The 17,612-nt window shown below is 38.1% G+C and overlaps 1 protein-coding gene across 3 annotated transcripts in view; it reads left to right on the forward strand.

Moving 5' to 3' along the window:
- The window catches only part of PAN3 (poly(A) specific ribonuclease subunit PAN3), an 83,748-nt gene that overhangs the window by 62,216 nt on the left and 3,920 nt on the right, over positions 1-17,612 (forward strand). For all 3 annotated transcript variants that reach the window (XM_086476265.1, XM_086476273.1, XM_086476279.1), the window contains 6 exons: positions 3,170-3,335; positions 3,736-3,823; positions 9,790-9,929; positions 10,752-10,881; positions 14,620-14,684; positions 15,414-15,552. In XM_086476265.1, coding sequence (XP_086332391.1) covers positions 3,170-3,335; positions 3,736-3,823; positions 9,790-9,929; positions 10,752-10,881; positions 14,620-14,684; positions 15,414-15,552 — 728 coding nt within the window. The remainder of the gene's footprint in view (positions 1-3,169; positions 3,336-3,735; positions 3,824-9,789; positions 9,930-10,751; positions 10,882-14,619; positions 14,685-15,413; positions 15,553-17,612) is intronic.

Genomic DNA, 17,612 nt, shown 5'->3' on the forward strand with positions numbered 1-17,612 from the left:
GGCTGCAACTTTTTCAAAGTAAATTCAAGTTTTTAGTATCTTCAGGTTTTTTTTTTTACAAAATGTAGTGCAGCAACAGTAGTTCAGAACATTTCTGTATATTGAAAATTGGGAAGTGTAAAAACAAAGCCCAGGTTTCCCTGGAGAAGGGGGAGAAGGAAAGCTACTGCATTTATCTTGCTTTCAGTACTTTAACTAAGGAGCACCAAGCAAACACTGAACAATTCACAGTTCTCAATGTAGAAGACTGATTTACAGGCCTGAGTGGTTCAGTTTAGTGAGCAGCTAAATCTTTCATTTGGCTTCTGATATTTTTTTCATAACTCTCTGATGAGAATTGCTGTTTGTTGGCATGCTTTCTGACAGTGTTCCTGATGTGAAACAGGTCCTACTGCTGGCGGTCCCAGCTTTTTCTTCCCACCCTGGATGATCCCTGGCTTTGTCCTTGCTCTGGGGAACTGAATTTCATTTGAATACTTGTTTAACAAACGGAACAGAAGTATACACATGCACACCAGTGCACAACAGTTCTTGTTCCATTGAGAACATCATACCACAGGACATAAAAATAAATAAATAAAAATGCTGACAGTTATTTTAACACGACAAGCAAAAATAATGGATAACCTGTGTTTTCTGAAACAGCAGGTCTTACATTTTTAATCTTCTCCATTAGTATCTATGTTCTGCATCTCAGAGAGATGAAAGTAGTGGGAGAAGTGAGTCTCCCCGGCAGTAGGCGGGAAGAACGTAATCTGAAATTTTGCATGTTGTGGCTGTGGACTCAACCTGTGGTGGGAAGCCTTTTTCAAATTAACCATGAAACCTTTAAAATATCACTTTTTGGAATAAAGTAATTCTGATGATTTTTTGTAATGTTTTCTTATATTCTTGTGATGTTTACTACCATTTGGAAAGCTTTCAGCTATGTGCTTTACCTGAAGAGTGAGCTTTTGGGTCTCATCTCCTTGGGTTCTTGCTCAAGTGCCATCTGTGACAGGGCTGATGGGCCTCATGGGACATACTTCATAGTCAGCATTGTAGTAAACTGAACTGCTTTTAATCTTACTTGTTTGGAATAGATCGATATGTAAGAGAGCATTTCAAAACTAATTCTTACAGTGTTTTAGCTTGTACTTTTGGTGTATGGGAACATGGGATGCAGGCAACCAATCTGAAAGTGGCAGCCTAGAGTCAGCTGTAGCCTCAAGTGAGTCTTTCCAGTAGTAAAATAGTGGTGTTGCTTGATGGAGATTTTTCTGAGAGGGGGAGAAGCTGTGCTGAACTCTGATCTTTCAGGTTTTCAGTGTATGTTGAATATTCTCTTGGTTACATAGCCTTTATCTGGAAATCAAAGGGCAAGTGCTGTTGTTTTTAAGTTGTATGCAGAAAAATAATCCCCAAGTTTTGGCTTTTCTCTCTCTTTAGGCTATTTTAGCTCTGGACAGACATGTTCATACAGATGTAACTGTCTTACAGTGTCCATATGCATTTCTGTAAAACATATCACCCATGTTGCTGTTTACCAAATATAAAGTGTATCCTATAGCAATTAGTAACTGGAGAAAGAGCTTCGACTAACAAAGGAGGTTATATCTACTCAATCATTTTAGATCATCATAAATTTTGTCACACTAAAGAAGAGAGATTCGGGGCTGGGGGGGGTTGAAGTTTGCTATGTGAGACTTCTGGTATGCTGGTTTGTGGGAAGTGATTTGCATAATGATTCATCAGGAGGCCAGAAGAAAACGAAGAATATCTTATTATATTCAGCCTTCAGTAATAAGCCAGGCTTATTGCTATTTAAAGGAGTCAGTGTCTCGATCTTTATAATCTAAACCAAAGCACTTTAAACCTGAAAAATGAACTAAAGTTTAAAAACAAACAAACTCAGAAATGAAAGCTGGGAACATTCCCAGCCCTTCACCCTAAAATCAGTAAAATTTCGAAGTAAAAATTTTTCAGTAATGTGGGTTTTTTTCATTCTCACATATATTTGTGTGTGTTTGTGTGTACACGTGCAAGTGCGCACACACACGCGCAAACTTATTTTGAGCAAGTGAACAGATGTTGATATGCTTCTGTAAGGAGAGGGAAAACCCAAGAAACAAATGTCCGGAGGAGAGGAGTGCAGTCAGTTTAAAACTGGATCAGGTGCTTACATGATTTATTGAATAGTGATGACAGTACTGGTCTCAAAATTGGCAAAATCAGTACTGAGGCAACCCCATGAAATGCCTATCGTGTTTTGTACAGTTGAGATGTGCTGCCTTACTCTGGACGTATTTTCTTCTCCCGCTTCAGCTTTGTGCCACGTAAACAGTAGCAACTTCCCTCTATCACATGCATCTTACTAAAAACAGTGTTTGTTATCTATATCTTCATTTTTTTAATCTCTGGCTCAGTATTATTCAGAAACTGTTTGCAATGTGGGATTCGTGTGTGTGTTTGCAAAGCATTAATTTTATTTTTGAAAGGAGGACTACAAATCCATTTAGAAGGGGAGCGATGCATTGGTTTCATATGGCCTGTTGAACAGGGGCCATGCAGTAAGGACTTGTCAGGGAGCTGGGTCACAGCAGAACATACATGAAGTTGTGTTCAGTGATGTTTAGCGACCAAATCTTCCAGTCTGATTTGCCCACATAATTTGAAACTAGGTTGTTAATTTTTTGTCTCATCAGATGATAGAGTATGTTTAATTTGTAAGCCTTCCTACAATAAAGGAGGTAAAATGAGATCTGTTGCAGCTGTTGTGGTACATGCTCGTTGTTTTGGAATACTGACATTTTTACTTGTGAAGTAGTTGCATATTTTGATGTACTGCCCACTTTCAGCAATCCCTAACCAGTGCTCTTTTTGTAGTGATTATTCATCCTAAACTTTAAAAATCAGAATGGTTTTCCTGAATATGAGAGTGAAAATAATAATGCCTAATGAATTGTCAGCATTTTAAAATGTGGTGTCCTTCCAAAAATCCCAACCAAACCAACCAAGAAAACCCCACCACCCCAACCCCAAACCAACCACTAAAGCATGATAGATGTGTCTTGAGGACTGCTAAGAGTTTAATGAAATGAATATGTGAGTTAATTGTATAATTCAAAATGTTCGAATTTGAATTCTGTGCAGTAGCCTTCTATTGATGCTTACAATGTTTTGCTTCTAGGTCAGCATGATGGACCTCTACCACGGCAGCATGCTGGATTGCTTCCAGAGTCTTTGATATGGGCATATATTGTACAGCTCAGCTCTGCGTTACGGACCATTCATACAGCCGGACTGGCGTGCCGAGTTATGGATCCAACAAAGATTCTAGTAACGGGCAAAACAAGGTAACGAAAGCATTCATTCTCACTGTGTTGCTGTGATCTGTGTTCATGGTAGCTGCTGACCATGCACCTGTTAAAGTAATAACAAAGTCTAACTAGAAAGTTCTGTTACTTTTATCTGGCGTGAGAATATATGCTAAAACTTGTAAATTTTTTTTTAAAGTTCTTTTTAAAGATATTTTGGGAAGTTAGAAACAAGTTAGAAATGTGTTGATTTATTTGTAAACTGAAATCTGCCTGTATTTTATCAAATAGTAAAATTAATATTTTCTGCTTCATAGTAATTTGCTACGTGCTGATGACTTTTTTGTCATATCAAAGCATTCAATGAATGCTAGAGGAAAAATTGAGTAATCAAAAAAATTTAATGACACTTCTTCCTTTTCTCTTCTTATTCCTGAAGGTTACGAGTTAATTGTGTTGGAATCTTTGACGTTTTGACATTTGACAACAGTCAAAATAATCCCTTGGCATTAATGGCTCAGTTTCAGGTAAGACAACAGGACCATAGTTAGGTTGATGACTTGGCATGGGGAGTACTGAAAACCAGTGTGATTCCTTTTGGAAGACAAGTATTTTAGTTAAAGTGTAGTCCAGTATATCTGTCTCTAAATGGCTGTATTTTTTCATTCCTGATTTGATCTTGGTTCTGCCGTGCATTATTCAAATTTGCTTGTAATTTAGAAATGCGAATGCTCATTTTGCTATCTTCTGCTTCTAAAATTTCAGCAAGCTTACCAAACAGGTTGAACTATTAGTATTTAACAAACTTCAGTCAGAAATGGTTGGAAATACGAATTTCTAAAGGAGGAAGAAAAATCCTACATTTAGTGTTAAGAGATATGAAAATAATGGTTCAGTAATAGTTTTTGCTCTGCTTTCTTGTTCATTATTTTAACAAAAACAGCTAAGTGTTGAATAGCTTTTCACAGAGGAGTAAGAGTTCTTTTAAATAACTGCACTTAGGCCTTCTCCTCACTCCTAAAAAGTTCTAGTATATCTTTATTTTAGGCTCCTAGTTTTTCCGTGCTCTCCTGGCGTTCTCTGAAGTGTGGACTCTGCATAATTCCTGAATTAAGAAGAATCCCTTTAGACTTAACAAAAACTGTTCCTCAGTCATCTGGAGCATCACTGTGTACAGGAGTGCCTCTTTCCCTAACTTCCCCTCAGGGTAAAGTACATTACTTCAGCAGTCATCACATACCCTGTCCGTACTGGGAGTGAAAGGCTACAGTAGGGAGTTTGATTTAATTTATTTTCATTAATTGAGCTTATTCACTGTGAGAAAATTGCTCATTCAGGGTCTTCCAGTAATAAATGAAATGTTTGAACTTCGGCCAGGCAGTAACTAGCTTATTGGAAACCATGTCCTAGAACGTAGCAGCTTTTTTTTTTTTAAGATACAGTAAAGCAATTTTCAGTGTAGTTTGAGTAGTACATCAAAGGATTCCCAGTGCTCACGCACACACCAGCTACGTATCAATGGGCTTCTGGTAATAATATGGTGGAAAACAGCTGAGACAAGATAGGAATACATGCAAGTGAGGGATTCAGTGCCTAAAAATCTAATGAGATTTAAAAAAAAAAAAAAAAAAAAAATCTAAATACTTCTTTACATTTATTTTAATTGCAGCTGGGAAAGAGATCCTCCTGAGATATTATGACATTCAAGTAATTCTAAAGCAAAACGTTTAATGTACTTGGAGGTACAGATCTAAAAATACTTGCAGGTACATGAATCTGTCAAAAGCATTTACCACCATATCAGTTCAACACTTGTCAACTAACTAGCTTGGTAATGCCTAGTTTAGTTTAGGGGGGATGTGTTTGCTTGTTTTATACACTTTTCATATCCTGATTTTTCAGTTATCACTACTAAACCAGAAAAGAAGTAAGTACTCTTAAATGCATAGTTTGGAAGATCTAAACTGGAGCTAGAAAATATAGTATTGCCTTCTTTTTTGTCACTTCTTCTAGAAGGGCTAGACTTTTTCACTATCCATTTTGTTCCTTCAGAGATTCTGGACTGAGTTGGTTCCTTGAAATTCAGGAGTCATTTATCATCCTCTACCTTTGTTTGCCCTAGCCAGATAAAATTACAAAAAAACAGCTGCTGCTTGTCCTTTTTCCTCTCATCCATGACCCAGTTCCTGAATTCCTCTGGGACTCCTGTGACTGTTAAAAATGTAGGTTATCTCTTGGTTTACTGCCCAGCTAATATGCATTTCCTTGTTGCTGTCTTCAATGGAGGAAGGCATTTTTGTTAACGTTTGTCACTTTCTGGCTATTTCCCATTGTTAATGTAGATAGGAAAGAGTTTGGCCAGAACAGTGAAGGGCTATGTAAAAGGAATGCAATTGTTCTTTACAGTCTGTGTTAAACACATCAGTTTATGTGATAATTTGAGTTAAATAAAGGCAACAATAAGGGAAGCTAAAAAGTAGTAAATGAAATATGAATAGCCACTTGCTTTAAAAACAAGGTGTTAAACCTATATAAATTCCAGCACATCACTTCCCACCTTAAGTCTTGTGTCAGTCAGTTACAAGATATACATGGGCAAACTGTAAATAGTGATGTAGGAAACAGTAAAAAGGTTTAATAAATATTTCTGTATTTGGAATAACATGAAAGTGAGTCCTCTCCATATAAAATGAAGAGAAAACCTAAGTTTATTGATTTAACGAGGCCTATATGGTTGCATTTGCTCAAAGTGAATATTTTTATGTTAGCACACCAAAATAACTTTCATGTTAGCACACCAAAATAACTTTCACATGCACCTCCCCAGATTTAAAGAAACTAGCTGAAGAGGCATCTGAAGTATTAATGTTGACTTTAAAAAAAAAAAAAAAAAAAAAAAAAAATCTAGGAACTTGGAGGGACTTCTAAGGGCAATTCCAGAGCTTAAAAGGATAAGTGAATCCACAGAATTGTGGACTGGATGACCTGATATTGATCCAAGCAAAGCAATGGAACAGGTTAAACAAAAAAGTAATGTCAATTTCAAAGAGTTTATGGAAAACAGATCTTGTCAAAAATAAGTTTTATTTGATTAGCTAACATATCTGGCTGATAAAGCCAAGTGTATAAAATGCTGAGGTATCTCCAGGGCATTAGGCATGGTAGCACTTATCTTTTTAATATTAAAAAAAAATTTGCAGAAAGGAAAGGGTACCTATCCAATTAACTTTTAAATTGCTCGCTGACATATTTGAAATTCATTTGATAACAGGGAGGCATTAATGAAGAGGGCTGTTTCTGAGTTCTCTCCTAGGGGCTTGTTTTTAGTGTAATGCTATTTAATATGTCTGTCAAGGAACTAGGTGGTAATAAAATCTTTACCAGCAAAGCTTTCAGGAGAGAAAAAGATAGGCTGGTACAGGTTACAGTTATGAATTGAATTGCTAGTTAAATGGTCATTAGTTGCATGTAAGGTACATTTTTTTTGAACAAAAGGCAGCCTGTACTTCAAAGGTGTAAAGCTTTTCCTTGAAGCTGAGAATCAAGTTAGTATGACTTAATAGTCATTGCTGATAGTTACCGTAGCAAAAGTCTTCTGGCAGTCTGTGGCAAAAGGAACTGGTATGATCCATTGATACGTGCAAAAGCACAATATGGAGTATAAACAGGGAAGTGATCGTACCTGCTGTTGACCTGTATTTTGCATTAGCAAGGCTGCTCCAGGAGTACAGCCTTTATTTTTGGTGTCCCTGCTCCAAGGAGGTCTAGTAGTTCTTGTGTGCTTCCTTTAACCTTGCTCTGCCTAGAAGTAGGAAGAGATGAATTTGTTGATGTTTTCAGAGGGGAGGTTAGGGCTTAATAGGCGTATGTGGATTGCTTCCTTATAGAAGGGATGGTGCACCCCAGCTTCTGAGAAGTGGTGTACCCTGTCTGCATGGATAGAGTTGGTCAGCGGATGGTAGTTTTGTCCCTTCTAAAATGGGAATCTGACTTCTGTAAATCCTGATCTTTATGGATCCCTTCCAACTAGAGATATTCTATAATTCCCATATCACACAGCAAAATTACTGCCTTTGTGCACTTGTACAGCTTGAAACATGAGGCATTGTTCAGGGTTTCAGCTGTCAGTGAATAGTAAGGCTCCTCCAGAGAGCAATTCAGCTTGCTCAAAATCTGAATTGTCTTGCAGAATTACAGATATCTTAAATTGATCAGACTCTTAACTGACTCGCTTGAAGTTTAAGTTCCGAAAATTAGTGGGATGAATCCAAGCCACTTTTTCAACTAAAACAAGTTAAGCATCGACTGTAATTTGAAATGTGTGCGGTGGAGGCTGCATGAGTGTGTTGTATCATCTTTTCCAGTTTTTATATTAGATGTAATTTGCAAAACAAAAATTATGGTTGTAAGTCAAACGCTCAAAAACCCGAATTTAGAATTTCCTGGCTGATGTTAATGTAAAACTTTCTTAACTGTTTTTAAAATGTAATGCAATCTGTATTGTGAAAACACCTATGAAAAGGAAGACTTACATTTTCATAGGGTATTGCCTGAAGTTGTGTATTTTTGGAGTCTCCAGGTTGTGTGATGATAGAGAATTTATGCAGAATACATCCTTATGAACTACTAAAAGTTGGAAGCTATTAAGTGTAAAGTAGGGGCTGCAGAAAGAAGAAATATTGTGGTTAATACAAATACTTAAGTATTTAAGTCTTTTAGAGGAAAAAACAATAAAAATGCCATTGTGCCAGGTGACGGATGTCTCTATAGATACTGCATCAGCAAGATTCCTCTGTTTAGTACTATAGCAGTGTCCTCTGCTGCTCAAATTGACTACTTGGTGGTAGAAGCAAGTGGGTTCCCAGCAAAATGCGGTTTGTTGCTCTAGTTCATTTCTCTTTATAAAAGTACAAGGGAATGCTGATACTTGGGAATTCCTGGTTCTTTAGGAAACTGAGTCTAGCAAATGCCAGTCCCATCTCCTCCTTCACTGCTTTGTCCTTATTTCTGTCTCATTTTCCACATCCTGTTTCTGTCCTCATTGGTTACATGAGTACCATGCTTTTTAATTTCTGGCATGTTGCGTGTCCGTGTTTAACTTGTGCTGCTTGATCATACTTGATACGGAAATAGTGGGGATGTTGAGAGACCTGGAAAGGTTTTCCTTACTCTGTTCTTCAACACCTGGGAGATGTGGCTGCAGGGAAACCTATGTTCAGCGACCGCAGCCAGAGGAAGCAAACATGGTTACCTCTCTGGGTGGAAGAGCTGTGAAGGGCTGTGGCCTGTTCACCATCACCACACTTTTCTGAAGTTGCCAGATTCTAAACAGAATTTTTAATGTTGCAGTGCAGCCAAAAGCTAAACGTTTGGCCTCTCTTACAGAAATGATGGCAGGTGTATCCCTTGTATGACAGTGTTCTCTGCTAAACGGCATAGCTTTGCTCTAGGCTATGGAGCTGATGTTCTCGATAATTAGCTTTCACTTGTTTACTTTTGCAAAAATATATTACTTTATCAGAAAAAATCTCAGGAAAATACTAAATTTGTATCTCTAGCTGTTTCTTAAATTCAGTATGAAGCAGGCATCCAGCATGGAAAGCTGCGGGTATTTCAGGTTTGGCCAAGTTGTGTGCTGAAAGCTGAAAGCCTTTGCATGGGAAGACTCAGGCAGCTTTTGCTAGGAATGTCAGCTACTAAATTAGGCTCCTGTTTTTCGGGGTGGGCTTTAAAATCTGGTATAGCTTTTCAAAATAATTTCTGATGGCTGGCTGTTAAAATTGGTAGAGTTTTCTGTTGTGGCAAAGTAGCCTGTATGCAGCATTCATCTTTTCAGAGCAGTTTTAAGGAAAGTGTTTAGTAACACTAAGCATTTCTTCATAAAATGTGATGCTGCTCAATTTGTCAGCCATCAGGCCTGTTCCTGTCTAGTTATTTCAGGCAGTTCATATCTTTTCACACTGACCATCAGAGATTAAAATCTTTGTGCTCTTTGTTAAAACAGAAACATCATTTACTGGAATCTGCTGTGGATTCCAGTGTGAAAAGATATGAGTCCAGGAAATGCTGTTTCTGTTTTAACAAATAATCCTTGATGTTTATTTCTGCATCACGTTTTGAGAAGTCTTGCTCTATTTGCCACCAACTTGTCAGGAGCGAGCAGGTGGGCGGTTAGGAGAACCTCTTTGCAGAACTTCTGCTCACTATACAAGAGTTCTCTCTGGTACTGTCCTTAAGCTAAAAATAGGTAAATTTTATGCATTCAAAGATAGATATAATAGCTAAAAATTTCTAGGTATCAGAACATATTTTCCTCTGTATATTTTAACTACTGTAACTTGGACAGTCATATTGAACTATGATTTGAATAGCACTTAGTTGCTCAAATTCTTCTAAGGTTATTGAAGAACTGACTCTTTTTAAACACCATCTAATACCATAGGTAATATTTATCTATACTAAGAATCTTATCTCTGTGTGTTTTCCCTGTTAGCAAGCAGATCTGATCTCCCTGGGGAAAGTTGTGTTGGCTTTGGCTTGCAATTCTTTATCAGGAATTCAGAGAGAGAATTTGCAGAAAGCAATGGAACTGGTGACAATCAACTATTCCTCTGATCTGAAGAATCTGATTTTGTAAGTTTGCTTAATAAATCTGCTAAAGGCAGCTACTACTTTTTTAAACATACAAATGAAAATGTCAAATGGTATTTAGATGCAAGTAAGATTACAGATATAACTACTGTTACTGAGTTGTCTGCACAGCAAATGCATCATTAAACATTGTAATTTAAAATTCATTTGTATAATGTGTATTTTCATGATGTACCTAATAAAATCCATGTCCTTTCTTTACTAAGTGCTGTTAAATAAGAATTAGGAGCTTAAATAAAACAAGCATTTTTAAGTTGTCTTCAATACTGGGCTTCATTGCCTGTTATCTACCATTGCAATATGCTAGTCTAGTCTTACCTTACAGTTTCAGAAGGTATTGAGAAATAGGCATGTTGACTTTTTGACCAAAGGGTTGCGTGCTAGTTTTTTTTGACTGTGTATTATTTTGTGGAGTTTAGTGTAGTCAGACTTTCTCCTCTTGCAGCGGAAGAGGAAAAAGTAGAAATGTCTGCCCCCTCCCTCATTTGGAAAATAAATGCATTACAATCTGAATCTTCACGTCCTCTCTCTTTTTGAGTATGTTCTTGCTGTTTGAGTGGGGTAAACTATGCAGTTCCATCAAAGTACACTCCTATCTTATATAAATAACTGACTTGATGTATACATGTAAGTTAACACACGTTTTCTCTGTTAATACATTTTTTTTAAGAAACTCTGCAATTGCCAACTTTGTGTATTAAATAGACATCAGGGTCAAATAGTTATAAAATCATAATAGGATGATCTCTCTGGCATTTGCAGAGTGTTTAAGTAATCTTTTTGGGGGTGGGAATATTTTGGCAGGTATTTGCTGACCGACCAAAACAGGCTTCGCAGTGTAAATGACATCATGCCTATGATTGGTGCACGATTCTATACTCAGTTGGATGCTGCTCAAATGCGAAATGACGTTATAGAGGAAGACCTTGCAAAGGTAAATCCTTTAGTAATTCCTACAGGAAGACCTATAGTCAGTATTCCTAGAGCTGTACCTTAAAAGGGAATGTTTTCTGCTGTTTTGTTCCTTTTGTTTGTTTAGCAACCTAAGTAGTCTGCCTGCAGACTTCAGAACTCTGAGCTCAAGGTACTGAAAGTGCAGAAGTTCCAAGAACAGGCAGTTTTAGGATGCCCTCAGCCGGCTTTAACTGAAGTAACATCTTCATGTCCAACCAACAGTCTTGGGGAAAAGGTGTTCTTTATAGAATGGTTAAAAAGTATTATTCTGGGTAAATAAGGCCATATGTGTCATCACACACTAAATCATGTAGCTTGTGCTAGAGGTTATACAGCAAGAAATGTTTAAATTCTTGGATAGATTCAGATTCCAGTGTCCCTTTACTTATCTCATGTTTTCCTTTCCAAATGAATGCTAGATCATGGAGGTAAAGGCTGCCACCCACAGTTTCCCTGGAGTGTGCACCTCTTGCTGTGGGGGTCTGCTTATGCTTAGTCTATCATGTTCAGTCCAGGTGCTAGCTGCAAAGTAAATACGTACTTTGTCACATGCTAGTGTGTATTTGTTCAATAGGAAAGGGTATCTGCTCATCAGAAGCCACCAATAACAGGATTTTCTAACAACACTGAGGTACATTACAGAAAGCTTTCATGACACTGAAGATACGTGTGGAATAGGGTGTTAAGTTTTGAAGGATTTATTCAAGTCATAGAATCATAGAACAGTTCTGGTTGGAAGAGACCTTCAAGGTCATCGAGTCCAACCTTTGTCCTAGCTCTATCAACACTACTAAGCCATGTTCCCAAGTACAACATCTACCCATCTCTTAAACACCTCCAGGGATGGTGACTCCACCACCGCCCTGGGCAGGCTGTTCCAATGCCTGACAACCCTTTCAGTAAAGAAATTCTTCCTAGTATCCAGCCTGAACCTCCCCTGATGCAGCTTAAGGCCATTTCCCCTTGTTCTATCACTTGTTACTAGGGAGAATAGACCGACCCCCACCTCACTTACAACCTCCTTTCAGGTAGTTGTAGAGAGTGATAAGGTCTCCCCTCAGCCTTCTCTTCTTCAGGCTAAACAACCCCAGAACCCTCAGCCATTCCTCATACAAGACATGCTCCAAATCCTTTACTAGTTTGGTAGCCCGCCTCCATACCGTCTCCAGCACATCAATGTCCTTCTTGTAGAGAGGGGCCCAAAACTGGACACAGTACTCAAGGTGTGGCCTCACCAAAGCCAAGTACAGGGGAATGATCACCTCCCTGTTTCTGCTGACAACACTATTCCTGATAAAGGCCAGGATGCCATTGGCCTTCTTGGCCACCTGAGCACACTGCTGGCTCATGTTCAGCCGGCTGTCAGTCAACACTCCCAAGTCTCTCTCTGCCTGGCAGCTCTCCAGCTACTCCTCCCCAAGCCTATAGTGCTGCTGGGGGTTGTTGTGGCTGAAGTGCATGGCCTGGCACTTGGTCTTATTGGAACTTAAGGAATTGGCCTTGACCCAGTGATCCAGCCTGTGACTCCTTTCCATTATGTGCCCTCATTGAAATTTTTTTTTTATTAAGAGACAGTAGACCAATGGTTTGGATTCTGATGGACTTGTTCTCTTATTTTCTCCACCATTGGCTTGTTGGATAACAGTTTTTCCCTCCTTAGTCAAAGATGCTGAAATCTATCAGAAGCAAAGAGCTGTAGAAGAACAAGGTGGTATCTGCTTTGAATGCAGTGCTCTAGATGATGGGTGCCCACTCCGACAGTCACCTGCTACTCCTGCTCTGTTTAAGTTCATTTCTTGTTAAGCTGGCCCAATGTGCCTGCACAAATTTGAGCAGGTGGATCTTTTCCCATAATAAAGATGGAGATTGTCCTGTAATTGACGCTTAGCAGTCCACGTTTTCAGTCAGGTTGTTTGTAGCAGTTGCTTATCGCTGGCAGGTGAGCAGGGTCACTAAAAATCCAAGTTGCATAGCCACCAGTTTGGCAATAGCCGTTCACCTGGCAGTTATAAATAGCCGGACAGCTAATTAGCAACTGCTATAACTTGTTTGTACTACCCCATCCTCAGTAACATTAGAGCTACAGTATCCCTTCTGTCTAGCCTGGTACCCTGTCTTTGTTATTGCCCCAAAGCGAATGCTTAGGAGAGAGTGTTAGAACAAGACTAGCATGTATGGTATTTTTCCTTTTAACTGGAAGTGGTTAGTATGTAGTTAATAACTTTGTTTCTTGGAAGCCATGAATATTTTGTTACTCATATAACCCTCACGTTTCACTGAGCAGTGAGCCCTTATGCTATCCCTTTTCTTCTTCACCTTAATGTTCCTGTCATCTATATGTCACACCATTGAAAGCCTCAGTTTTTCAAGTCCTCTAATCCACTCTGTAGAAGAGCTCCCAGCCTTGCAGGCTACCAAGCCTGCAGAGATGCCACCTGGAGACTTAGTGCCAGTATTGTTGCTCAGCTGTGTCACCATTGACTGGGAATCTGCATGGCTGCATTCACACAGATGTGGTTTTGGCTTTTGTGTATTTGGCCATATACCAAAAAATTATTTGGAGGTTGTATAGACCTCTGGTAGCTGGACAAGGTAAGTCATCTCCGTCAGTCTCTAAGTGTAGGCACTGTTGTGGTACAGGCTGTTCTGCTGTGTGTTTTTTAGACTGGTTATAGGAGTCTTGCAACCCAGGTTGTCTGAGGTCAAGCTATTATCACCTTGGCCTACTTTATTTACCCAGCTGTGCAAAGTAATCTACTCCAGACTGAATTCATTTGAAATCAATGTGATCATGCATGGGATGAGATGCAGCTTAGCATGAATAATGTTGGAGAGCTGGGCCATTGGACAATATGAATAATATCAGGAGAGAATCTTTTTCCTGCCAGCTTTGAGCAGGCAGGAGCTTTGAGCTAGTTAAATAAAAGATTAATCCACAGTGTAACGTAAGCTAGGATGTAACTCTTCTTACTGTATCCTAAGTGTTGAGGAAAAATGTATGGAATTTTTCAGTTTCGTGTATTCTAAGCATCTGTAATTCTAATGTTCTGTCTTTTGTGTGAGCTCATTCTCATTGCTTTATCTCTGTCATTGATGGAGTCAGAATTTATACTGTTTTAAGTCTTAAAATTCTAGCTTCTTTTTGGAAAAACTTGTTTCAAAATTATGGTTGGAATCAATTGTAATTTGAACGTTAGTCTGATATTGTTGCTAAATATTTACTAATAATGGACTACGAAGCATTTCTGAAAAACAAATCTGGTAGATTATGTTCCTTCTCTTTTTTACACAAAGTAAGGTATTATGCTATATACTTCTACAGGTCTTGATACCTGTGTGTATATATATTAACAAATTCTTCTTGTTTAACTTGCTGTATTTTAGCACACTTGTAAGTATAGGCTGGCAAGAGACTGGACTTAGGTTTCCACAAAGAAATAGATTGCCTGATCCAGTGCCTGCTGGGGCAGCAAGGTGTCATTACTTGTCAAATCTCCATGTTACAATTTGAATGTGAAGTGCTAAAATGAGCACTGGGCTACCACTACACGATATAATGTCTTTGATCTCTTTCTGAAAAAATTACATCCTCTTCTTTGAATAAATAAATCATTGTAATTAATAGTGCTTCATTGGCATTACTACTGTATACCTTTTGCAAGTAAGTGTCTTAATTTTATGTTTCAGAAACTTTAATAACATCTTTCTTGTTTTCTAGGAGGTGCAAAACGGAAGGTTGTTTAGGCTTCTAGCAAAATTGGGAACAATCAATGAGAGGCCAGAGTAAGAAATACTTTTTTTTCATGGTGTAGAGTATGTAAAACCCACTTTGCAATGCAAAGTTTCTTCCCTCATAAATTTAAGCTAAACATGTTCTTCTTATTTGCCCCTAAAGAAATGAGTATTTAAGAAGCCTGGAGAAAAATAAGATAAGCAACTTTGACCAAAATTTTAAATAAAGGAGAAGAGAAGGCCACAAATAGATATGCCAAAGTTGCTTCACTATTTTTAGTATGGTTTCTCTTAGCACTCTTTTGTGAGTGACAGTAGTTTTTGAGGAAATCCATAGCTTTAACTGTAGCAAATGATGTAGATACTTGTTTTAAACTAGTTAATTTTCAGCTTGTTTTTTATCAGCTACTACTTAAAAATGAAGTGGTCATGGTCTGTTTTCCATCCTATTGAATAGACTTGGAGTTGTGTCTATAATGCTGGTTTCTAACATTGACATGTTAAATTTGTTGAAGATAACTATTGCTTTCTTCCATTACTTTTGCGTGACCCTTGGTAGGCATTAGCTTTGGATATGTGAGCAGCTGAGAAACTTTGAATGTGTTATCTTCTGTTTGTGGCAGAGGGGAGACTGTAATTTGATTGCAAATATAACAGGTAGCTAGGTAGCTTTGCAGAGCAGTAAGGTTACACAGTTTAGATTGAAGAGTCGTGTATATCTGTGGGTTTTTATTTTTCTTAACTTTCTGAGCTTTAACATGAGCCTTTGTTTCACACCAGGTTTCAGAAGGACCCAACATGGTCAGAAACTGGAGACAGGTATTTACTAAAGCTCTTTCGAGATCACCTTTTCCATCAGGTGACAGAAGCGGGTACTCCTTGGATTGACCTCAGTCACATTATCTCATGTCTTAACAAGGTACACTGTACTTGGGTTAGCTTTTAAAAATTTGTTTGGGTTAACTTTCTTTAAAATAATATTCCACTTCAAAGCAAGTTGGCATTGGCAGGTTAATTCTGTTCATTAAACTGATGGTTGTTTTCCCCCTGTTTTGGATGACAACAGTGTAATCACTAGGCTAATATTCAAACATTTATGAATATTTTAAATAAACCTAGTACATTACTATTGAAACTTGGAATTTGGTAATATAGCATGAGATACAGTATTAACTTTTCATCCTAGCATGCATTGAATACTCTGGATAAGCAATGCTGGTCCCTTTATGCTACTCTGGTCTTTCAACACAGCATAAAGGATCCATAAAACCCCTTTAACTGGGGGAGGTTTCTGCTGATACAGTTATCACAGAGGATGGTCATAAGGCAAGAGGATCCATTCCTAAACTGTGCTGACCAGAGTAGGAGACAGGAGGGAAACTGTGATACAAGTTTGTGCAAAACCCTTACTACCTAGGACAGTGCTGGAAGGTTTCTGTGACTTAAAGTGTTAAGTCCACTTCTGATAACTTCCCTAGCCTCCCCAGCCCTTCATTTTCCAAGGTTGATTTAACAAAGCTATTTGCAGTTTTCAAAGAGCTGCATGACTTGTAAAATTTTGGCTGAGCACTCTGATGGTTAATAGCAGGAGACATGGGAGAGACCACAAGGTCTTCAGTAGTTGTAGAACTTGTCTTGCTTCATAAATTAAAAAAGTATGTGAGCTGATTGTTTTTTATTGGCAGATCATCTTTCAACTTATTTTACCTTGTTTTGCCAAACTTCAGTAATTCATAGGAGACTAAGATGCTGCTACTTTTTTTTTTTTTTGTAGCTGCTTGGTCATTCCACACACTCTGTAGAGAATGATGTTGCAGACACTGACAATATACAGTTTCATTGGCTAGTATTTTCTTTTCTAGGATTAGGACAGCCAACTTTCTTTTCCAGAAAAATTGAATATATTCAGAACCTTTGACATGTAACAACTGACTTAATTGCAGTTAAATCTTCTTCCAAATTGTCACGGCTTTTAATCTCGTATTAGACCTCTGCTATGCATTTCTTTAACCTCCTTTTTATCTTTCTGGTTGGTGTCTGTAATCACTTTAAAAAGGACATTAAAGGGATTGAGGCTAAATCAAAAAGAAAGCATGTTGATATTCAAATAGGCAGTGAAATGCCATCATGAATTGAAAGCAGTGACCTGTACAGTAGTGTAGCAAGAGGTGACAGTCCTGAATTCGTAGGTCAGGTAAGAGATGTTGTCAAAGAATGCCTTGTTCTATAAATGCCTTGTTCATGGCTTACCTTTTCAAACAGAGGCTCTTCTCTTCTGTGGTTGTGGGCTCAGCACACAAAAAATGTAAGGCTTACAGAACTCTGCTTTGGAAATACACTCGAAAAAACACCTCTGAAACTGCAGCGTCTACTAGTAGAAGTGGTTATTTGAGCTTTCCTGTTACACTCCACAAGCATTCCTTTTGACTGAAAATCACTCTATTGTTTAAAAAAAATAATAATATTTTTTTCAATGTGGTGTTTTGAGGATCTTTTCAGCTGAGATACTGATTTATGCCTCCGCAGGAGGAGAGAAAGAAAGCCATAACAATTGATGTTTCTAGTTAGCTGTGTGGCTTTCTTAATACAGATCTTCCATATCCTACATTCATTAAGGTAATTCACTGTTTTCTTGTGTGATGCTAGTGGGAACAGTAGCTAATATTTCACAAACGCCTTAATTGTGATAATATTTTGTAATGGATGTTGGAAGAGACTGGTGGTTTTATCCTACTCTACAAGAATTAAAAGCTAATTGGCTTGCTTTTGTCCTTCTGAAGCTATTCACAAAGCAGGAACTTTAAACTGGGGATGTTCCAGCTTTTAAGGTTATGCTCAGAACATTATTTTAGAAGACAAATGCAAGAAATTTCTAACTTGCTGTGTTGCTCCAGACAGAAGCTAGTGGAGCATCTCAGTGACAAATTAATTGTTGTTCTTCTATTCAGTACAACATTATAATACATTTATTTAATCCTG

This window comes from Leptosomus discolor, chromosome 1 (assembly GCF_034619465.1).
Source record: "Leptosomus discolor isolate bLepDis1 chromosome 1, bLepDis1.hap2, whole genome shotgun sequence".
Classification (NCBI taxonomy): domain Eukaryota; kingdom Metazoa; phylum Chordata; class Aves; order Leptosomiformes; family Leptosomidae; genus Leptosomus; species Leptosomus discolor.